Here is a 24476-nt window from a genome sequence, read left to right as displayed (position 1 = left end):
ATCCAGCACTGGAGCTTGCTGGCCTTTGGGTGGAGCTGGGTCTTAGTGTTGAGACCGAGATCTCTGGGAGAGCTCTTGCGAATTGTTATTATGTGCGGCCAGGAGGTCTCTGGTGGTCCAGTGTCCTGAACTCGGCTCCCCCACTTCAGAGGCTCAGATCTGACGGTAGGCCCGACCACCAAGACCCTGTCAGCCACACAGCTCAGAAGAAAAGGAAGAAAAAAAGAAAGAAAATAATAAAATAAAATAATTAAAATAAAAAATAATTAAAATATAAAAGTAATAAAAAAAAGAAGAGAGTAACCAAACCAATAAACAAATCCACCAATGATAACAAGCGCTAAAAACTATACTAAGATAAACAAAACAATCAGAAACATGTCAGTTGCAGACAGCAGAACCCCAAGTCTACAGTTGCTCCCAAAGTCCACTGCCTCAGTTTTGGGTTGATTTGTTGTCTAATCAGGTATTCCACAGATGCAGAGTACTTCAGCTTGATTGTGGGGATTTAATCTGCTGCTCCCGAGGCTGCTGGGAGAGATTTCCCTTTCTCTTCTTTGTTCGCACAGCTCCTGGGGTTCAGCTTGGATTTGGACCCACCCCTGCGTGTAGGTCGCCTGAGGGCGTCTGTTCTTTGCTCAGACAGGATGGGGTTAAAGGAGCAGCTGATTCGGGGGCTCTGGCTCACTCAGGCCGGGGGGCGGGATGGGTACGGATGTGGGGCAAGCCTGCGGCGGCAGAGGCCGGCGTGACGTTGCACAGCCTGAGGCACACCAGGCGTTCTCCCAGGGAAGTTGTCCCTGGATCACGGGACCCTGGCAGTGGTGGGCTGCACAGGGTCCCGGGAGGGGAGGTGTGGATAGTGACCTGTGCTCGCACACAGGCTTCTTGGTGGCGGCAGCAGCAGCCTTAGCGCCTCATGCCCGTCTCTGGGGTCTGCGCTGATAGCCGCGGTTCATGCCCATCTCTGGAGCTTGTTTAGGCAGTGCTCTGAATCCCCTTTCCTTGCACACCCCAAAACAATGGTCTCTTGCCTCTTAGGCAGCTCCAGACCTTTTCCCAGACTCCCTCCCGGCTAGTTGTGGCGCACTAGCCCCCTTCAGGCTGTGTTCACGCCACCAACCCCAGTCCTCTCCCTGGGATCTGACCTCCAAAGCCCGAGCCTCAGCACCCAGCCCCGCCTGCCGCGGCGGGTGAGCAGACAAGCCTCTCGGGCTGGGGTCGGCACCGATCCTCTGTGCGGGAATCTCTCCGCTTTGTCCTCAGCACCCCTGTTGCTGTGCTCTCCTCTGCGGCTCCGACGCTTCCCCTCTCCATCACCCGCAGTCTCTGCCCGCGAAGGGGCTTCCTAGTGTGTGGAAACCTTTCCTCCTTCACAGCTCCCTCCCACTGGTGCAGGTCCCATCCCTATTCTTTTGTCTCTGTTTATTCTTTTTTCTTTTGCCCTACCGAGGTATGTGGGGAGTTTCTTGCCTTTTGGAAGGTCTGAGGTCTTCTGCCAACGTTCAGTGGGTGTTTTGTAGGAGCTGTTCCACGTGTAGATGTATTTCTGATGTATTTGTTGGGAGGAAGGTGATGTCCGTGTCTTACCCCTCTGCCATCTTGGAGGTCCCCCCAGGTCAATTTCTTGAGAGAGAATCACATAGGCTCAGCCACTTTCCCCCCACTTAAATAGGTCACTTAAACATTTACTGTTATTTGATCAGGTGCTTAAGTAGCTCTTTTCCAATCAGCTTTGGCCTCCATGATGGTGTGAAATGTGGGCTCTTGGGCTGCTGCTTTTGCAGAAGCTCTGAGTAGAATAGCTTTTCTTCTGAGGGTGAGTGGGAGTGTTAAGTGACATGACCGACATATCTAGTGTAAATTTACATATGGTGGAGTTGACATTGCAAACATGGTCTATATCAGTGGCTTAACATAATGAGAAATACATTTTACTTGTAAGCCAGTAGGTGTGTTCATGGGTGCACGTGTGTGTATCTCAAACAAAAGCTTTACAAAACAGAAGTTACCCTCAATACATGCAGTGCGCTATGGTATTCTCTATTCTGTCCTTTCTGTTTTGTTACCTTTAAGTAGATGACAATCAGAAATTCTTGGGTTTTATTTTGCTATTCACTAAGAGGTTATAAGCTTGTAGCTTGAAAACGCTGGTATCTAACTGCAGAATTCATTTGTGTTGCACTGCATTGTGCTGGATGGGGCAAACAAATCAAACTGAAAACCAGTACCTGCGCTGCAGGAACTTAGAAGCTGGTTTAGGAGACAATAGAAATGAAAGGTTTAAGTGATGTTTTTGAAAGAATGTAGGACAGAATGCGAAAATGAATGACACAGATAGATATCATAGAAAGCAGTAAAGGTCAGGAAAGTGCTCTCTAGAGACTCTGACTAAAACTAGACGGGCTAGATGGGCAGAAGAGTGGAAAATAAAAGCAATAGAAGTATAAACTATTGCTTGAAGGAAGCTTGAGATATAGGTAAATGGGAGAACAGTGGTAATTCTGTGCCTATTTCTCAGGTCTCCTCCATATAATAAGGTAATTCCTGCCCAGTGGAACCACTGCGTGCTTTGAACATCTCATGTAAAACATCAGTCCACTTTTTTTTATTTTTAGTTTTTTGGCTGTACCATGCGGCATGTGGAATCTTATTTTCCTGACCAGGGGTCGAACCCGTGCCCCCTGCAGTGAAAGTGCGGCATCTTAACTACTGGACCTCCAGGGAAGTCCCTATTAGTTCTCTTTAGTATCCATTTTTCCAAAACAGGTTTTACTCAGCTTAGGTTTTATTGCCAATCTAAGAAACTAACTTCAGGGCTTCCCTGGTGGCACAGTGGTTGAGTCCACCTGCCGATGCAGGGGACACGGGTTCGTGCCCCGGTCCGGGAAGATCCCACATGCCGCGGAGCGGCTGGGCCCGTGAGCCATGGCCGCTGAGCCTGCGCGTCTGGAGCCTGTGCTGCGCAACGGGAGAGGCCACAACAGTGAGAGGCCTGCGTACAGCAAGAAAAAAAAAAAAAAAAAAAACCAGAAACTAACTTCAGTGTCAGTGTTGTTCTAAGGAACTTACTGTTTGGAGGTGATCATTTCTATCCATCTGCCACGTTCCGAAAACAAGAAGCAAAAACAAAATGGCAGCCAAGGTGTTGGCACCACCTTTACAAACAGGTGTCCTCTTGTGCAAGAGGAGCCCCTCGGACCTGTTCTGCCTTCATCAGCCCCTTCCTGACTCACGCCTTCACTGTGTCATCGGCGTCATTGTCAATTATGCGACTCCAGCCGAGTCCTCCTCTGCTCGCCCATCTGCACACCTGCCTGTCATCACTCACTTTCAACACTGCCTCATAAGCCACTGCCCGGCTTGGGCTTGACTGAAATCTCTCTCATGGTCACCTCTCACTTAAGAGTTTTCCTGTGGGCAGAAACAAAGAAATGCAGGTATTATTGGCATCCGTAAACAGTTCCATTTGCCTGTCCTACTTGCTTTGTTTCTTTTTTGAGAGAGGACTTTGAAACATATTTTAGTTTTTATTAAAAATAATGCTTTAATTCCAAAGCCAAGAGATGCTTATTATAGAAAAATCAAAAAGTACCAATAGATAAAAAGAAGAAAATAAAAATTAGTTGCAATCCCTCCCATCCAATCACTGTTGACATTTTGATATATAACTTTTCAGACTTTTTTTTTCCTTAATGTGTATTTAGAGTTTTCCTTTTCCTTTAAGCAAAATTAACCAATAATATTGTCTTATTACTCATATTTTCCCTTTAACAGTGTTGTAAATATTTTCTCAGGTCATTAAACCTGCTGTTTTGTAACCTGTTTTTTTCTCTTAACAATGTTGTGAATGACTTTCCATGTTATTAGAGTTTCTTCCACAACAGCCTTTGTAAAGCTCATGTTATATTTCATCAAATAAGTAGGTGTTTGATTCTTTCAACCAATTCCCTTTGTTAGTCATTAGTTTATTCCTAGTATTCCAACTTAAAATCAAAATTTAAATTAAGTTCTTTGAAACAATTATTTTTGAATTACAAAAGTAATGCAAATACATTCACCTTATTACAAAACTAAACACAACAGTTAAGACTGAAAGTTGCTCTGATTTTACCACCATTCCCAACCCCCTCCACTGTTCACCACTGTTATTAGTCTGGTCTCCTCCTCCGTATTTTATTAAATATTCCACTTTTAAAAACTGTTCATCTTTTATTAAATAACTTTATGGAATCGCCTTTTTCCCCTAAAACCAGTTTACTTTTTATCCTCTCTACTTCTGTGTCATGAGCTTTTCGTATATGTCCTAATCTCATTTTCTCCTCCTGATTGCAGATAGAAAAAGGAGAACTGGGTTTCTCTCTCACGGGGGAATAGAGATTGAGTACACTTGGGTCCAGGCTCAGTAGCCCACAGGGGAATGACGGTATTGAGAGCCACAAGTCAGAGAGAGGAATTTGAGGAGATTCCACAAATGTCAGTACTAATCAACAAGTTAAAAATTGCCAGGCGCCCTGCTAACAGCTTAACTTTCTCTGCATCAGGAGCTGGGAATTCAGTTGGGGATGCAGTTTCTGCGGCATCCAGGGGGAGGACCTTAGTTTAAGGGAAAAGTAGCTGCAGGTCACACCTCTTAAGAAATTCAGAAGCATGAGAAGGCAGTGCACCACGGTGGTTAAGAGATTAGTCTTTGGGGCTTCCCTGGTGGTGCAGTGGTTAAGAATCCACCTGACAATGGGTGGATTCTTAACCACGGTTCAAGCCCTGGTCCGGGAAGATCCCACATGCCACGGAGCAACTAACCTAGTGCACCACAACTACTGAGCCTGCGCTCTAGAGACCACGAGCCACAACTCCTGAAGCCTGCGCGCCTAAAGCCTGTGCTCTGCAACAAGAGAAGCCACCGCATTGAGAAGCCCGCCACTGCAATGAAGAGTAGCCCCCACTCGCTGCAACTAGAGAGAGCCCGTGCGCAGCAACGAAGACCAAACGCAGCCAAAAATAAATAAATAAATATATACATACATTTATTAAAAAAAAAGAGAGATTAGTCCTTGGAGGCAGCAAGCGGGCCTGGGTTGAATCCCAGCTTGGCCACTTATTAGGGCTAACGACGATTTAACTTTCCTGTGTCCCCATTTTCTTTTTTGTAAAATAGTGATAGTAATAGCTTCCTTGCGGCATTGTTAGACGTTTTAGATGCGTGGAAAGAACAGTACCTGGTGCGTGGTAAGCATTTGATACATTGGTAGTTGGAGAAATAGATTCAGTCCTCTGAATCAGGAATTGGCTAGATATAGGATGCTGGTTTACGAGGGCTGGCTGCAAAGGAAGTAATGCATACTCATCTCCCAAATCATACAAAGCACAGCAACTTATTCTTGTACATTTAATGAGCTTGCTGTTTGTGGTCTTTCCCCTCGGCCTCATATCTGTACTGAAGTAACTGGGGCTCAATCAGGAATCCTGGCTCTGTCTGCAGAGGGTGACTCAGGCCATTACAGGGTAAGAGCCCCAAGCCCTGGCCTGTCTTATCTGAGTTTGCCACGGTTTTAGCAGACCTGAGGTTACCTCTGGGAGGCTGGGGGAGCTTTGCTGTTTCTTGAGATGCAAGAACTTTGGTGAGGATTGTAGAATTAACCTTAACAATGTAGATCAGAGAGGAGATCTGGTTTTTTGAACAAATGAATGAGAAGGTCCCTGACATGTTACTTGACATCTTTTTAAATTAAGCATATGATTTTATTAAATGGGCCATTGTCTTCTACCTCTCATTATTCTAAAAAATAGTGTTCTATTTACCAGCTCCTCCCTAAAAATATGGCACTGTCCCCATCTTGGCCTCATTTATCTGATCTTTGGTTATCCAGATCTCTGGCTCTTTGATGTGCATGTTCTGCGGCAGCTTGTGGCTTAGGTGGAAGGTATCTCAGTGATTTCTCGGTGGACATGGTGGGGCCCGAGACAGCCTGCAGGGACTGCTTACAGAGGACAGTGTTTCGGGCCTGTGGCAGACTTTTCACGTTAGGAACTTCAGACATACACTGAGAGAGCCGCTGTTCCCATGTTGTTGGGAGTGAAAGAATTCTAGCTCATTTATAATTCAGGGGCTATTCGGCTTGTGTTAAGTCTGTAGAAAGGACCTAGGAGTGATTGTGTCACGTGGTGTAGTTTTACTTTGCAATTCATTTTCTTCCCACTTGAACTCTTGAGAATAGAAGCCCATGAATAGCGAATCACCAGGAGACATGAATAAAACAGTCAATTTTCAGCAAGTGGGTAACTCCAAGTTTAAAGGTCTTAGCTCCCATGGGTATTCAGTGGACATTAGTGCTTTATGGGACCTGTGTGATCTTGGATTATAAATATCTGATCTAATTTTTAATTGACTACTTTTCTGAGCCTTTTTGGTTGGTCAGTCTTTTGGGGGCCCTCCTATTCTGGTTTCTCTGGCTGGCGGTGAAAAACAGAAGGAATGTGCACCTGTCTTATCTAGAAACACTGTCAAGTCACAGAGGGCCTGAGGACATATCCTCATTTACCCCATAGAAAATGGTCATCTGATCAGCCAGGTGACTGGTGTAGTTCATCTTGGCTCTGTCCACAAGTACAGGGCCGACTCTATCCTGTAGATAGGCTCTGTATAAATGGCAACCTCAGGGCTCTGTTGGAGGTGCAGAGAACCTGGCTTATTACCTATTCCAGTCAGTGGTGTCAAAGGCCAAGGAATATTGCACAAAGCTTATGGTTTTCCTAACACAGTTCTTCATGAGGTGAAAACACCTGTAGCTGTGGTGAATGCGGGAGTGGAATTACTACCTAAAGCCTGGTTGTTCCTCTGTGGGACAGTCATCTAACAAGCTCAGATTGGCAAAGTATCAAGAAGGAAATCGGCATCCATTTTATTTTATTTGTTTATTTTTTAACCATTTTTAAAAATTAAAGTATAGTTAACTGACAATGTTGTATTAGTTTCAGGTGTACAGCAAAGTGACTCAGTTGTACATATACATATATCTATTCTTTTTTCAGATTCTTTCCCCATATAGGTTATTACAGAATGTTGAGTATAGTTCCCTGTGCTATACAGTAGTTCCTTGCTGTTTATCTATTTTATATGTAGTAGTGTGTTCATGTTACTCCCAAATTCCTAATTTATCTCTCCCCCCCTTTCCCCTTTGGTAACAGTAAGTTTGTTTTCTATGTCTGTGAGTCTATTTCTGTTTTGTAAATAAGTTCATTTACATCATTTTTTTAGATTCCATATGTAAGTCACATTATACGATATTTGTCTTTCTCTGACTTACTCGCCGTCAATTTTAGGTGGAGTATCCATTAATTAACTTTTGGGTCTGTACTTTAGGGAGTTTACGCTTTTATAAATTTCGGAAACTATATCTTGGGTTTAGTACGACTATCATATCCATAGATGAAGTATCTTCTACTGTCCTTTATTAGTTTTAGCCAGTTGTTAACTTCTGTCTCTTTGAACATGGAAAATATACTGGTTACAAAAATCATGGGAGGAGAATTTCAATCCAGTTACAGCAGTAAAAATATAATTTATAATTATGAATTTAGGACTGTTATGACATTAGTGAGTTCCCTGCATTCACTGTCTTGACGGGCCACATAATATATGTTCATATTTTTCAGCTTATCTCAGAACTGTAGTTGTGAGCTACAGTTTTGTTGTTTTATTTGAATTAATTTTTATCCGCTTCAAATGTTGACAGTATTGACATATATTCACACTTTCTCCTTAGAGTTTATCGTCTGCCATGGCAAGATCTGAAGAGTTTTGTGAATTGCTTAGATTATACGAAATCAAGAACCCCAAATGGAATCTAGTTCTTAATGTTTCATTAAACTACTTATGTCATTCTACTTGATGAGATAGTTAAATAAAAAATTTAGACCAGTGAGGAATGAGAAAGTTCAAGTGAGGTCAGAAGAGAGCTGTAAAGGAGTGTTGCTTGGCTGTCTGTGTGTTCCCGTTTGTGCTGGGCCAGAGCCCCCACTGCAAAATATATATTTAAAAAAGAAAAAAAGAGGCTGTACAATTTAATTTCTTTCATTTTAGATAACAAAATAGGAATCCATTTTGGAAGCTGGTGTATTTTCTTTTCCATACATGGAAACAAGGAGAACCCTTGGAGAATTTTGCTAGATTCTCTTAGCAAAACTGTGCAAACTGCAGAAAACATGTAAATGTAAAAACTATAGGTATAAACATACGCTTTATACACATTTTTTTTTGTGCAAAAGAAGAGCCTGGGCCTTCCAAAGATTTTTACTTCAGTTTAGCAGTAAGGTCACTGGTGTTGAATAGAAAATTTCCAGAGATATTTACTATTAAAATCTTTGCACGCATTCTTTCTCCTTCTTTCCTTTCCCTCCCTCCCTTACCCCCTTCTTTCCTTGCTTCTTTCCGCTTGACACTTTGCTCTGTGTTTTCATTCTCCCCCAGTTTTCTCCTGCCTGCCTTCTGCCGGTCTCTGTGAGGCCCTGTTTTATAACCTCTCTCCCCTTCTTTCTCTGGTTTCATCTTCCAAATTCTTCAGGCTCTGAAATAATCTTGCTGCTCTTGACCTTCGACCTCCAGGCACCTGCTCTGCTTAATTTAGAGTTGAACGTGGAAGGTCTCAGGTGGACAGAATGCTTCCTCTTGGCTCAGGAGAAGAACCTGTCCAGCCAGGACCTGGAGCAGTGGTCTGGCAGCCAGCCAGGAGGAGCTGGCTCATCACAGCTCTCCAGAGCCAGTTTTCAGATTCCCTGAATGTGCCCGTTTTCTTAATTATAACCCAAGACTGCTTCATGGAATCTTTTTTTCTTTTTGGTCAGTTTTGTATGGGCTGCTGGTCTCTTACTGATGACTTTTTTGGGTAAAGGAATATTTTATCATTTTTTAAATTAGTATTATGAGTGAAAGATGATAATCCTATGCAATTAGTACTTTGCCTTTTTCAAAACTACCTTCTCTCCCCCCTCAGAAGAGCAACTACTTTAGCTGGGGATTTTTTTCTTTTTCTTTTTGATAGGATGTAGTACTCTTTATCCCTCAGTAAACTAGCTGTATCTGGGTAGGTCTCTAAGCCCACATGCTTCGCTCTCTTCCCCTTAAGATTTCCGGGCTTGAAGTCAGCAGTAGTTGTGGATAGAGATGCCGGTGGCCTGGAAATTCTTGCTGGTGACCTCACCTGCAGAGACAGTGGGCGTGATGCTGGGATATTGATCTGTCAGGACTTTGTGTCAGGCAGGAAATCCTGTGAAGTTCCTGCTCAGGGTTAACCAAATGGGAGCAGCTCTGAACGGTTTCATTCTTCTGTCCAGTCTCCTACCTTATTAAAATGTTTGAAGAAGCCTTTTTAGCCATGAGTTCTTGCTGACAGGCTGACCCAGGGTCAGGATGGTGGGTAAGGCATTACAACATGCCGTGATATGGGGGGATGAAAACAAACATATGGAGACTTGGTACAGACCTGGCATTAGAAGGGGTTGTCGTGGTGATCATCCAACCTTAGAAATGGGGTGCCTCTCATAGAAAGCTGGGAGTTCCTATCCCTGATGATATCATGATTAAGAGTGGGAGCCCTGAAGTTGACAGGCCTGGATGGGGATCCTGGCCTTGCTACCTATTAGCTGTGTGATCTGGGATCCTAAGCCTTAGTTGTTATTCCCATCTGTTAAATGGGCATAAAAGTAGTATTGGCTTTTTAGAATTTTTATGAGGATTCAGTGGGAATGGGATATAAAATACACAGCGTATTTCCTGGTGCTCAGTAAATGATTGCTGATTTTACTATTGATTTAGGACTCTGTCTACTCTACTGCACTGCTTTCTAACCTTTTCCAACAATCAGATTAAAGGCAGTAACATGTAGTTGTTTATTACCCTGACCCCACAATGTAGAGAATTGTGTGCCAGCGGTCTTCACCCTGGGATATGCATCACACCCCGGGGCATTCAGCAAGATGATGTGAGGTGGGCAGGAATAGTTTTAAGGGGACCATTTTCCAGATTCTCAACTTGTAGGTATTCTTTTTTCTAAAGCTGAGACTGTATCTGCAGTTAAAGTGTTACACCAGGTTTTTTATTTTTTTCCAACTTCCACTTTCACAGTTACCCCTTTTGCCATTTTTCTAAAGAAAGCCATCTCTCTCAGCCGTATCAAATCTTACTTTGGTGCCCTGTCTCAACGTGTTAAATCACAGGCACAAGATAAAATGGGGTCAATTTGAAATACTGGTTTCAGCAAAGCCTCCTTTAATTAAGCCACCGTCTCACTCAGAGTTGCACTGTCAGTAAAATTTTACTTTTAGGGCTAATGCGTTGAAATTAGAAGTAATTGTGTCATTTTGATTATAGATTAGTAATGCTATTTGTAGTGATTGTACAATACAGAAGAGTCTTTATGCTTAAAGCTTATTGGTCACAGGAAATTTTAGAAAATTAAATGTAAAAACCTATTTTGTGTTAAAGTATGCTAGGGTGACTAATAAGACACCCTGACATATAGAATTATACTAGGAATCTTAGGGGGGTGGGATTGACATCTAAATGAGATTTCAAGGAGAAAGAAGAATAATGTAAAATCTTCAACTGTTAAGAAAAGCTTATTTATTTTTGAATGAATGATGTTATGCAATAGGTATTTAGTCATCATGGTTTTTATATTTCATTGGATACATTTAAAATAACACACGGTTAAAATGTCTAAATTTACAATTAGCAGCAAAATATATCTTTTTTTTTTTTTTTTTTTTTTTTTTTTTGGGTACGCGGGTCTCTCACTGTTGTGGCCTCTCCCGTTGCGGAGCACAGGCTCCGGACGCGCAGGCTCAGTGGCCATGGCTCACGGGCCCAGCTGCTCCGCAGCATGTGGGATCTTCCCGGACCAGGGCACGAACCCGTGTCCCCTGCATCGGCAGGCGGACCCTCAACCACTGCGCCACCAGGGAAGCCCCAAAATATATCTTTAAAATTCTTTAAGTTTAGGATGAAAATCTGAGATGCCAACTTAAAAATGGGTCTAAGGGAACATGGTTTTTACGGGTTTTTTTGAGAAGTATGGTAGCCAAACGTTTGAAGACCTTTGTTATTTTTTATTGCTATTAATTTTTCACACAAGGGGAGGGCACTGTCTTCCTGCTCTTCTTCCTGTGAAGGGCAGGATTTAATTGGTCGGTATTTTGCATAGGCCTTACCTTTTGCTAATTAAACTTTAACTGAAAAACATGAATATCTTTCATGTGCCAGACTCAGTGCCGGGTATATCAGAAGAGACTCCAGGTCCTGCCTCCATGGAGTTCATAGTTCAGCCTCTACTCTTTGGGTTAGAGACTGAATTTTGATAGGAACTACAGCAGTCAGGTAAAAATGTGTGGCAGTTGAGTCAGGAACCGCAGGGATTCAACTAGGGATACAACTGTATTACTGCAAGTATGCTACTTGCAGAAGAAGAATGGTAGCATTCTTGGTTCTTGTAGGTACTGTGGCTTCTCCAAAGACTATCAGGTTAATATCCTTATTTGTCAAAATTAAATATGCCTCAAAGACTGCTGAAATTGGGCCAAGGGGACTGTGTTTTCCTTGTTTGATTGGGTTTTTATAGAGCATTGCTGTTCCACTGAGTCTTTGTGAAAAAATAGTGTTAAAATTACTCTTTCAATGAGATAAGGACACCATATTACTGACCAGGGTTCTGGGCAGTAATCTCTTAGAGTGGCGGCTTCATTTTCTTTATTATCAGGAATTTCTTCACTTATGAATCAGAAGATTAATTTCATAAGTATTTTAGGAATAGCCAGAACTAAGAGTAGAACAGATTAACTCAACCTGATAGGATAGTGTTCTAGACACTTTTCATTTCTTTAATGTTGAGCTATGCTAATTTATTAGTGTAATTAAATGTCATTTGAGGGGTGTGAGACTCAAAATTAGTATGTACTGAATTCAACATTTTGCGTAATTTCTCTTAATTCATTTTCGAAGGGCATAGGGTTCTGTCTTACATAATAAAGAAGTTGTTTAAGTAAATGCGCTCAACTTTATTTTGCTTTTCCCCCTAGGTGAAAAGAAATGGATTATCTCAGACAGTTAGCCAGGAAGAAAGAAAGAGACAAGAGGTATGTTTTCCACCAAGCAGATGCTTTAGGGTTCCAAGGGGTGCCTGTTACGTTCAGCATTTTCCTTTGACGATGTATCCATTTTGTTGTTTTTTTTTTTTTTTACAAAAGGAGTATGTGATCATTGTCAAATAAAACTACACATAAGCCCCCATAAAAGAAAATTTAAAATATACCAATGTCATTTTAACTTAACAAAGCACCTAGTCTGCGTGTATTTACATTGGAAAAAATACGTTGAAAAATGAAGCAGACATTACTTAGATCCTGGAACTGAAAAAGGGTGTTAGTGGAAAAACTGGTGAAATCTGAATAAAGTGTGAATATTTGTCTGCAGACAAAATGTAATGTACCCTGGATAGGGAAAGCCAGGTGAAGGAAGTATAGGAAATCTGAACCCTCTTTGCAAGATTTCTATAAATCTAAAATTATACCCAAATAAAAGTTTACCTAATAAAAAGTAAAACATAATAAGAGGGTTTCATAACTTGAAGTTTAATAAATGCAGTTTAAGAAAATTGCTCACTGTAATAATATTGCGAAGTTGTCAAAGTACTTTCCTTCTGTTTTATGCATGTGAGTATGGAGATACAGAAGCTTAGGCATATACATGCATGTAAATCAATTCCACAGAGGACGTGAGATACCTTTTTCTTATTTCATTGGCCTGAAATAACACAAAAATATAAGGATGCTTTGTAGTGCCATTTTTTTAACTTTAAAAAAACAAAATAGTATATAACATTGGTGTATACGTCTCTGAGAATTAAAAATGTATTACATTTATAATTTTTTCCTTATTTTTATTTATAAAGAAACTAAGACTTTCACTAAAATAGAAGTCCTACATTCTCCTCCTCTGTCTCATTCCCTTCCTGTCCTCCCCAGAGGCAACTATAATTATGAATCGATGTGTATCCATCCAATCACGTATTAGGTATATTTATGTACATATACTTGTGTGTATCTGTTAAGATGTAGATAAGTGGTATGATTCTGAACATGTTTTGGTTGGTTGCTTTTTACATTCAACATTGTTTTTGAGATTTATCCATGTTAATGCATGTTAATCTAGATCATTTATTCAAACTACTGAATAGTATTCCATTCTCTAAATACTACTTTAAAAAAAAATCTGTTCTCCTAGTGAGGGACAACAGGTAGTACTTCTTTTCTTTATGGTTAACATTGTGGCATAAACAATATTTCTCTCTGTTTGTGGACAAATTCAAGAGCTTCTCCAGGGTCCTAGTCCCATTTGAATATTTCTTTTCTTTTAAACCTATTCCGTTTCCCTTATATTTTGAAAATATTTATTTAGATTTGTGATTTAAAAAAGTAATGACTGGGAATTCCCTGGCAGTCCAGAGGTTAGGACTCTGTGCTTTCACTGGCAAGGGCCCAGGTTCAATCCCTGGTAATGACAGCAAATCTAACTATGGTTTCTTTCTGTTCCTGTACAGATATTTTAACAGGTCTAATGTGATTTGCTTTTAAGTAGTTGATGACCCAATTGCATGTTTTAAGTTATTACATTAAACTTATTATATTAAACTACCACTTAGTCATCTTTTCCTGTGATCTACTCTGTATAGTTTATCATATCTTTTTGTTTGAATCTTCACATTTTGGATTTGATTACAAAAGTCTTTGCTTTTGAAAATATTTTTTAGTCATTCCAAGGCACTATATCCATCAACAACCTGAAATCCATTATTTTTGGTCAGGATGGGTGAATTTTCTTTAGTTTGCATGACATTTCCTGATGATAATTGTATTGATTGAATAGAATCACACGAGATACAGGTTGAATGAGACTCTTAATGTTCTTACTCTTTACTCATTAGATGATTATATCACTTAAGTCCCTGGAGTGCAACTGAGGTTAGACCAGTATGACTTCTCTAAAAGCTTATGGATGCTAAGAAGAGAGGTGAACCCCGAGACTAGCACCACTAACCTGACTTAAAGAATTATGGCTCACCTACCGGCAGCGGGGTGTCCACCTGCCTGTGCCTAACTGCTCCCACCCGGCCTCAGCTGGAGCACAGGGTCTCACGGGGAGAATCTTCTGTGCCCTTTGGGCCAAGCACTGAGGGGAAGAACCCTGGAGGTCAAGGGGGTTGATGGCAGTGTTACTAGGGTAGGTCTCCAGGAAGGATGGGAACCTCAAGCCTGCAAGGATGTTCACTACCCGTCCTTGAGGAGGAATTCTCCCTGCCTGGCCATTCTTGGAGAATCTGATTTTGTTAAGGTGCTAGATGAGTTCCTTACACAGGGCGCTGGTGTCTCTCCACATATATGGGTTGGCTTTTGATAATTAATGAACGCTTACAGGTAAACCACTGTGTGCCTGACACCAAGAGTTTCTGCCGAGGGTCCTTCGCTCCTTCTTGAGACACTGATGAGAGCAGAGAGGGTGGCTTGTTGGACGGAATTACTTTCAGTTGTATGAGTTTATATAAAAGAATTCCTGTGGCTGATAAGAACCTTTTGAGGGTAGGTCCAATCACGCTCTTTAATGAACCCAGAATATTTGTTCTTATTAACCACAAATTAGTTGGATTAAAACATAGGGAGAGAAAGGAGGACCCACAAGGGAGGGAAGAAATGTATTTGTGAGAAATTTTCTCTGAATCCCAAGTGAGGTCCATAAATCTTCACTGTCCCAGAGCAGCATGCTTTGAAATCAGGGCTGGAGGAGATGACCCCAAAGGTTAATTAATGTCACACTGAGATTTTACGACATGCCCTAGCTTCCTCCCAGAGATTCTGCCCCCTGGCAAAGTGTGACCTCAGGATGCAGTCTCAAGTCATCCAAATACTTTCATTTTTTCCTAGTTATATTCTAGGCAGTGACTCTATTTCTCAAAATTTGGGTATATGTGCCTTATATAAAGACAGTAGTTTGGTAATGTAGTTTTTAATACTTATCTTTTTGTATTTTTTAAGATATTATGTTATTCTTATAGCAGAATTATGAGAGCTAGGTTTAATTCTTTAATTGAAGGAATGAATAACACATTTCTTCTTCCTTCTATCAGGCTATCTTTGAAGTTATATCCTCTGAACATTCATATTTACTCAGCTTGGAGATCTTGATACGAATGTTTAAAAATTCTAAAGCACTGAGTGATACGATGACCAAAACAGAGAGTCACCATCTTTTCTCCAATATTACAGATGTCTGTGAGGCAAGCAAAAAGTAAGTTCACTTTCGTTTGCCTTTGGTCATGCCAAGACATTACTTGTTAACAAACAGCTGCCTTATGTCAAAAGGAAGACATTTAGAGGTGTGAAGTCTCTCATTTGTTCAATTGGCGTTTATCTTTATTCCTTGAAATAAATTTTAAGATGTGTTTCAAGGTGTTGATGTATAGACAGATGCTAAGTGTGTAATTAATTGTCACAGAAGACAGTTATATCTAAGGTCTCTATATTCCTTCTCTTTCTCCCTATTTCTCCTTTTTCCCTTTTATTTTTCCTTTTTAATTATTGCCAATAATATAACAACATTAGTTGGAAGGAAACAAGGTAACTCACTATCAAACCATTCAAATACAGACATTATTTCTGTTTACATTTTCATAATAGTCTTGTCCTTGTTAAGATATGTATATATTATTTTTAAAATGCAGTCATAGTGACCGTAACGATTTTTACAGATTTTCCCTATTTCACTTTCCATAAGCACTATTAGAAGAGTTTCCATTATTTTTATTTTATTTTATTTTTTTCGGTACGTGGGCCTCTCCCTGTTGTGGCCTCTCCCGTTGCGGAGCACAGGCTCCGGACGCAGAGGCTCAGCGGCCATGGCTCACGGGCCCAGCCGCTCCGCGGCATGTGGGATCTTCCCGGACCAGGGCACAAACCCGTGTCCCCTGCATCGGCAGGCCGACTCTCAACCACTGCGCCACCAGGGAAGCCCTCCATTATTATTCTTAATGAGTGCAGGAAGCTCAGTTTGTACACCAGTGGTGAGCTCTTCTGTCCTTCCGAGGGAACTACACAGCCTGTACTGGAGCCATGTGCCAGCAGTGTTGAGCCACCCGAGGTGCCATTTTGGTAGATCAAAATGGATTGAATATCAGCAGTTTTGTATGGTTGGGTCAAAGGTAGGTTTACTGTACAACTCATAGCTTAAGCTTCAAGGCTCCTCATTTGCAAGGGCACCTTTTAAATATTTGCTTTTGTGCCTAAGTTTTTTCTTAGAGGGCCTCCAAATTGTACAGGCTTCAGGGCCCACAAAAAACAGGATCTGTCCCTGGGGTGCGTACCCCTTGTGAATCTGGACGTTGTTCATTTGTCACTTTAGGGAAAATCCAAGTAGGCAGTGACAGTAACACGTTTGTATCCCTGGCTCCATCGCTGTGTGCAGGTAGATTTTCCTTTTGAACTGCAAGATTGAACATCTGTGCTGAACAGGTTAGCATGTGAGTTGGGGCCACTGCAGAGATGCAATTTGTGGTCAGATCAGCGAGCTCTCTCAATATTTTATGGTAGTGACACAACTTCAGAAGTCAGATTCTGCCACAAGAAAAGATCTTGACAAACTTATTACTGGCGTGGATACTTAAAAATATGTGTCCAGAGGACCTGCTGGGCCTTAGAGAACAGGGGCCTGTGGTGTGCAGGTGGTGACACACACTGCAGCTTGGAAGTCTTTTTTCAGAAGCTGGGTCATTGCTTGTGTTCAGCCTATTGGGTTTTTTTTGGTACCAGTCTTGCCCATTTTGGTAAGAGAAATGAAAAATCTCCTTTCTCCCGTTGGTGAAGGGGAAAGAGCAAGAGCCTTAGATGGTGTGTCCCTGTTCAACAGGTATTCAGATTTCAAAATGAGTCTCATTTTGAAATGAGTTTCATTTTAACTTGTACTTTGGTTTAACTACAAAAATAAATCTCCATGTTAGCTATATCGCTATAAAGAATTATTTCTGTTTTGACAACCATAAAATGTAAGTTATGATGTTAATTAGAATATGTTTCCTGAAAACCATGGTGGCATGTTTTTCACTCCTCTCTGGAATTGTTCTTTGAATCGTGTGGCCATCAGTCCACTTCTCGTAGCGTATAAATGACTCTAGAGAAAGCTGTTAGTTCTGACTATTGAGTAGCAGCAGTTCTTGAACAGAGTACGTTTTGGGTCCTGAGAGTCTTTGGGCCTCGGCAGCACTGCTCGTGTACCAGGCATGCTTCAGAAGGAGCCTGGGCCCCAGCAATCACATCTTGTCTTGGTAGTTGGTTAACCTTGAGAAGGTTGCTAAACCTCTCCAACTCATTTCTTAGATATAAAATGGGGATAAAAACCATAATTGGTTAACCCTGAAATAAGTCATTTTATTTAAATTATAGATGAAAATTTTATTATTTTAATTTCACTCATTTAGAAAATACAAATCTCTTATTATTTTATTTAAGTGTTTTCATTTCTGTAGTAACTTAAAATAAGAGGCTATTCTGGACATTTTTTCCATTTTTCATTTTTAAAACAAAACTCAAACTTCTTGGCCTGCATTAAATGATAAAGCAAGAAATATCTTTATCCTTTACATTTTTTGTTTTGTTTTTATTTGAAATACAGTGTTTTAATTTGGAGAGATGCCTATGTAATATTTGATCTCTGTTATATTCCAACTAAGAATGATCAGCTTCTGCATGGTAATCCTGTGTCTGTATCATAATAACTTACATTACAAAAGTTTATTGAAGTTTGAAATACTCATTTCAGATACAGCCTTTTTAAAATTCAAAGTTCTCAGAAGATTTACAAAACCTATTTCATTATGTAAAGCCTGCTTGTTGAATTTCCAGCATTTGGGCTCCAAGAGTGACTGACTCTCAAGTGGTAATGCCTTCAGGTGCTACCCATGAAAGAGTTTCCAGTCTTAAGAAATCATAAAATTTTCATTTTTTTTCTTGAATAAACAAATGATCAGTGTCTGAATTAAGTACTGACTAAGTGGGGCATTGTTAAGTGTGGTATAATCAAGACTATGTTCATTGCTTTACTTTTACCTGATGAAAAATTGCAGCTATAGGTGGCGGTATATTCACTGGAGGCTGAGCTCACAACATGCTCAGCATTTGACTTAACAATGTGATGTCTGGTCCTCTTTACAGTGGCTCAGGTTCTTCACTGTTTTCCAGTAAATGTCACCAAGAAGCCCTTATGTGTAAGAGGATGCTATATGAAAACGAACAGGCAGGGACAAGGTCATTCTGATTCTGGGTGTGTGCATTTATCAGTGGATGTTCCTACTGAATTCTTTCCTGCTTTATAAAGAATTGTTCATTTCAGTCAACACTTGTGGAGCCTCCTGTTCTGCCAGATGCCTGGATTCTAGAGCATTTCAGCTGGTGGCATCTGCCCTGTGGCTCTTGGCCCTCAGGGGCCAGTGGCGGCCAATGGAACATCCCCAGTGTGTGTGCAGAGGCATCCTGGGGCAGGGCACTTACTCGAAATGGGCAGGTTTGGGTCATGCTGGAGGTTATGGGCCTAGGGCCCCTGGTGAGAATCACAGGTGAGGATGAGAGAAGATGGTAATGGCTTTTGTGTGCCTGCTGAGGAGTTTTTACTGTTTACTGAAGGCTGGGTGGACACAATGGGCAATTAAGTAGGGGACTGACGTGGTGGTCTGGGAGATGACAGTAGAATGGTGTTTGCATAAGAGAGGAGGTGAAGATGGTGAAAGGTTTGGGGCCATTGCAGTAACACAGCCAGAGATGATGGGAATCCTATAGGAGTCCTAAGAGGAAGGACTTGAAGGATATTTAGAACCTGCAATCCTGAGGACTTGGCAAGAGAGAGGGAGGAGTTTTGTTTACCTCCCACTGTCTGCCTGGTTGACTGTGGATGGTGGTTGTATTATCCAGGGTGTAAGAGAAACAGGTTGGGGCTTAATGAGGGAGATAAGGAATTCAATTTGGGGCAAGTTTGAAATGACTGTGGAGCATGAGGGGAAGGTGTCTAGTTGAAAGGAGAAAAAGATTAGAATTCCAGAAAAATCTTGACTTGAATGTAGATTTGAGTGATGTACGTTCTTGGCACAGTGGGTTTAAGTGAGATACTAGAGCTTGTAGTGATGGTTTTTAAGTGGTGGTGGTGGAACTGGTGGTGGTTGTGTTTGCCTCCTGGGGGCATTTGGAATGTGTTTTCAGTTGTCCCAGTGACCTGGAGACTCTATTGGCATTAGTAGGTGGGGGCCAGAGGTGCCAGACGTCCTACAAGTGGTAGAACTGCCCTAGACAAGCATGAATTGTCCCACCCAAATGCCCGTTGTGTCCTCCTTGAGATGCAGAGATCGAGCAAAAAGAAAAAGAAAACCAAGGTCAGAATTTTGGCACAGAAACATTCAAGGAGACTACATCGGGGGCGTGGGGGACAAAATTGAAGCAAATAGGGTAAGAATTACTGCCAGGACCTTTCTCAGGCCCCTTGGCTGTGGAAGGTTTGCCCCTGTCTTTAATGCCTTCCTGTCACCCCCTGTGTCAGTGCCATGGGCAAGGCAGCTGTTTGCTTTGTAATCTTCTTTAAAGGCATATGTGGGGAGGCCGCTGGAACCCTACTGGTTCTGTATTTGACCCCTCCTACAAAGAGTGCGGCCTTTTCTTTTTCTTGGGATGATTAGAACTAAATCCTCCTAAGTTCAGGCAGTCCCAGTATGCCTTTGACCTCCCAGCTCTGGACCTACTTCCTTCTACCTTTGACTGTTGTAACTTCCCTCTGACTCAAATGCATGAAATCTCCCTGGATTCACAGTCTCTCTGTCTTTTAAGGCCAAAAGATGTCCTGAAAACCTAATCATCCCATGAAAAAAAGGGAGTATTGGATATCTTTTGTTTAGAAATGAATAGGCTTAATTCATAAGTAAACACCACACATTGTATATGCTTTGCCTATTTGCATATATCCTTTGATTATTTTTTTTGTTCTGCTTTTACATATCTGTGTTCATTTAGAATAATTTATAGATAGTTGCCATATTAATAGAAAAAGACCTACAAGTATGATTAATTTTCATGAATTAGCAACAGAATATGATCTTATTCAGTAATTCCACTTGTTTTTAAATTTAAGATCTATTGATGGTAAAAGACTGATACTATGGAAAGGAGATTGCCTTTTGTATAAGACTGAATATTAATCCCACTGCTGTGTTTAGAAACATTAAGGTCTAAGTAAGGTCATTTGTATTAAAGTGTTTTCTGCAAAATGAAAACTAGATGAACCTCTGTTTTGATGTTTTATAAAATGATGTTTTTAATCTTTTTTTTTTACATCTTTATTGGAGTATAATTGCTTTACAATAGTGTGTTAGTTTCTGCTTTATAGCAAAGTGAATCAGTTATACATATACATATGTTCCCATATCTCTTCCCTCTTGCGTCTCCCTCCCTCCCACCCTCCCAATCCCACCCCTCCAGGCAGTCACAAAGCACCAAGCTGATCTCCCTGTGCTATGCAGCTGCTTCCCACTAGCTATCTACCTTACGTTTGGTAGTGTATATATGTCCATGCCTCTCTCTCGCTTTGTCACAGCTTACCCTTCCCTCTCCCCATATCCTCAAGTCCATTCTCTAGTAGGTCTGTGTCTTTATTCCTGTCTTACCCCTAGGTTCTTCATGACATATTTTTTTTCTTAAATTCCATATATATGTGTTAGCATACGGTATTTGTCTTTCTCTTTCTGACTTACTTCATTCTGTATGACAGACTCTAGGTCTATCCACCTCATTACAAATAGCTCAATTTGGTTTCTTTTTATGGCTGAGTAATATTCCATTATATATATGTACCACATCTTCTTTATCCATTCATCCGATGATGGACACTTAGGTTATTTCCATCTACGGACTATTGTAAATAGAGCTGCAATGAACATTTTGGTACATGACTCTTTTTGAATTACGGTTTTCTCAGGGTATATTCCCAGTAGTGGGATTGCTGGATCATATGGTAGTTCTATTTGTAGTTTTCTAAGGAACCTCCATACTGTTCTCCACAGTGGCTGTATCAATTTACATTCCCACCAACAGTGCAAGAGGGTTCCCTTTTCTCCACACCCTCTCCAGCATTTATTGTTTCTAGATTTTTTGATTATGGCCATTCTGACTGGTCTGAGATGATATCTCATTGTAGTTTTGATTTGCATTTCTCTAATGATTAATGATGTTGAGCATTCTTTCATGTGTTTGTTGGCAGTCTGTATATCTTCTTTGGAGAAATGTCTATTTAGGTCTTCTGCCCATTTTTGGATTGGGTTGTTTGTTTTTTTGTTATTGAGCTGCATGAGCTGCTTATAAATTTTGGAGATTAATCCTTTGTCAGTTGCTTCATTTGCAAATATTTTCTCCTTTCTGAGGGTTGTGTTTTAGTCTTGTTTATGGTTTCCTTTGCTATGCAAAAGCTTTGAAGTTTCATTAGGTCCCATTTGTTTATTTTTATTTCCATTTCTCTAGGAAGTGGGTCAAAAAGGATCTTGCTGTGATTTATGTCATAGAGTGTTCTGCCTATGTTTTCCTCTAAGAGTTTGATAGTGTCTGGCCTTACATTTAGGTCTTTAATCCATTTTGAGCATATTTTTGCGTATGGTGTTAGGGAGTGATCTAATCTCATACTTTTACATGTACCTGTCCAGTTTTACCAGCACCACTTATTGAAGAGGCTGTCCTTTCTCCACTGTACATTTCTGTCTCCTTTATCAAAGATAAGGTGACCATATGTGCGTGGGTTTGTCTCTGGGCTTTCTATCCTGCTCCATTGATCTAACTTTCTGTTTTTGTGCCAGTACCATTACTGTCTTGATTACTGTAGCTTTGTAGTATAGTCTGAAGTCAGGGAGCCTGATTCCTCCAGCTCCGTTTTTCTTTCTCAAGATTGGTTTGGCTACTCGGGGTATTTTGTGCTTCCATACAAGTTGTGAAATTTTTTGTTCTAGTTCTGTGAAAAATGCCAGTGGTAGTTTGATAGGGATTGCATTGAATCTGTAGATTGCTTTGGGTAGTAGAGTCATTTTCACAATGTTCATTCTTCCAATCCAAGAACATGGTATATCTCTCCATCTATTTGTATCATCTTTAATTTCTTTCATCAGTGTCTTATAATTTTCTGCATACAGGCCTTTTGTTTCCTTAGGTAGGTTTATTCCTAGATATTTTATTCTTTTTGTTGCAGTGGTAAATGGTAGTGTTTTCTTGATTTCACTTTCAGATTTTTCATCATTAGTGTATAGGAATGCCAGAGATTTCTGTGCATTAATTTTGTATCCTGCTACTTTACCAAATTCATTGATTAGGTCTAGTAGTTTTCTGGTAGCATCTTTAGGATTCTCTATGTAGAGTATCATGTCATCTGCAAACAGTGACAGCTTTACTTCTTCTTTTCCGATTTGGATTCCTTTTATTTCCTTTTCTTCTCCGATTGTTGTGGCTAAAACTTCCAAAACTATGTTGAATAAGAGTGGTGAGAGTAGGCAACCTCGTCTTGTTCCTGATCTTAGTGGAAATGCTTTCAGTTTTTCACCATTGAGGACCGATGTTGGCTGTGGGTTTGTCATATATGGCCTTTATTATGTTGAGGAAAGTTCCCTCTATGCCTACTTTCTACAGGGTTTTTATCATAAATGGGTGTTGAATTTTGTCAAAAGCTTTTTATGCATCTATTGAGATGATCATATGGTTTTTCTCCTTCAATTTGTTAATATGATGTATCACGTTGATTGATTTGCGTATATTGAAGAATCCTTGCATTCCTGGAATGAACCCCAGTTGATCATGGTGTATGATCCGTTTAATGTGCTGTTGGATTCTGTTTGCTAGTATTTTGTTGAGGATTTCTGCATCTATGTACATCAGTGATATTGGCCTGTAGTTTTCTTTCTTTGTGACATCCTTGTCTGGTTTTGATATCAAGGTGATGGTGGCGTCGTAGAATGAGTTTGGGAGTGTTCCTCCCTCTGCTATATTTTGGAAGAGTTTGCTAAGGATAGGTGTTAGCTCTTCTCTAAATGTTTGATATAATTCGCCTGTGAAGCCATCTGGTCCTGGGCTTTTTTGTTCGTTGGAAGATTTTTAATCACAGTTTCAATTTCAGTGCTTGTGATTGGTCTGTTCATATTTTCTATTTCTTCCTGATTCAGTCTTGGCAGGTTGTGCCTTTCTAAGACTTTGTCCATTTCTTCCAGGTTGTCCATTTTATTGGCATAGAGTTGCTTGTAGTAATCTCTCATGATCTTTTGTATTTCTGCAGTGTCAGTTGTTACTTATCCTTTTTCATTTCTAATTCTATTGATGTGAGTCTTCTCCCTTTTTTTCTTGATGCGTCTGGCTAATGGTTTATCAATTTTGTTTATCTTCTCAAAGAACCAGCTTTTAGTTTTATTGATCTTTGCTATCGTTTCCTTCATTTCTTTTTCATTTACTTCTGATCTGATCTTTATGATTTCTTTCCTTCTGCTAACTTCAGGGTTTTTTTGTTCTTCTTTCTCTAATTGCTTGAGGTGCAAGTTTAGGTTGTTTATTCGAGATGTTTCTTAAGGTAGGATTCTTAAGGTAGGATTGTATTGCTATAAACTTCCTGTTTCTTAAGGTAGGATTGTATTGCTATAAACTTCCCTCTTAGAACTGCTTTTGCTGCATCCCATAGGTTTTGGGTCGTCGTGTCTCCATTGTCATTTGTTTCTAGGTATTTTTTGATCTCCTCTTTGATTTCTCCATGATCACTTCGTTATTAAATAGTGTATTGTTTAGCCTCCATGTGTTTGTATTTTTTACAGATTTTTTCCTGTAGTTGATATCTAGTCTTATAGCGTTGTGGTCAGAAAAGATACTTGATACAATTCCAGTTTTCTTCAATTTACCAAGGCTTGATTTGTGACCCAAGATATGATCTTTCCTGGAGAATATTCCATGAGCACTTGAGAATAATGTGTATTCTGTTGTTTTTAGATGGAATGTCCTATAAATATCAATTAAGTCCATCTTGTTTAATGTATCATTTAAAGCTTGTGTTTCCTTATTTATTTTCATTTTGGATGATCTGTCCATTGGTGAAAGTGAGGTGTTAAAGTCCCCTACTATGAATGTGTTACTGTTGATTTCCCCTTTTATGGCTGTTAGTATTTGCCTTATGTATTGAGATGCTCCTATGTTGGTGCATAAATATTTACAATTGTTATATCTTCTTCTTGGATTGATCCCTTGATCATTATGTAGTGTCCTTCTTTGTCTCTTCTAATAGTCTTTATTTTAAAGTCTATTTTGTCTGATATGAGAATTGCTACTCCAGCTTTTTTTTGATTTCCATTTGCATGAAAAGTGTTTTTCCATTCCCTCACTTTCAGTCTGTA

At 40.3% G+C, this 24476-nt stretch overlaps 1 protein-coding gene across 6 annotated transcripts in view; it reads left to right on the top strand.

Moving 5' to 3' along the window:
• Nucleotides 1-24476, top strand: part of ARHGEF26 (Rho guanine nucleotide exchange factor 26) — a 182613-nt gene that overhangs the window by 23508 nt on the left and 134629 nt on the right. For all 6 annotated transcript variants that reach the window (XM_019934378.3, XM_073803695.1, XM_073803694.1 and 3 more), the window contains 2 exons: nt 12073-12129; nt 15174-15334. In XM_019934378.3, the coding sequence (XP_019789937.2) occupies nt 12073-12129; nt 15174-15334 (218 nt within the window). The remainder of the gene's footprint in view (nt 1-12072; nt 12130-15173; nt 15335-24476) is intronic.

This window comes from Tursiops truncatus, chromosome 4 (assembly GCF_011762595.2).
Source record: "Tursiops truncatus isolate mTurTru1 chromosome 4, mTurTru1.mat.Y, whole genome shotgun sequence".
NCBI lineage: Eukaryota > Metazoa > Chordata > Mammalia > Artiodactyla > Delphinidae > Tursiops > Tursiops truncatus.
Note: the sequence above shows the minus strand (reverse complement) of the source record. Positions and strands in the feature narration are given on the sequence as shown.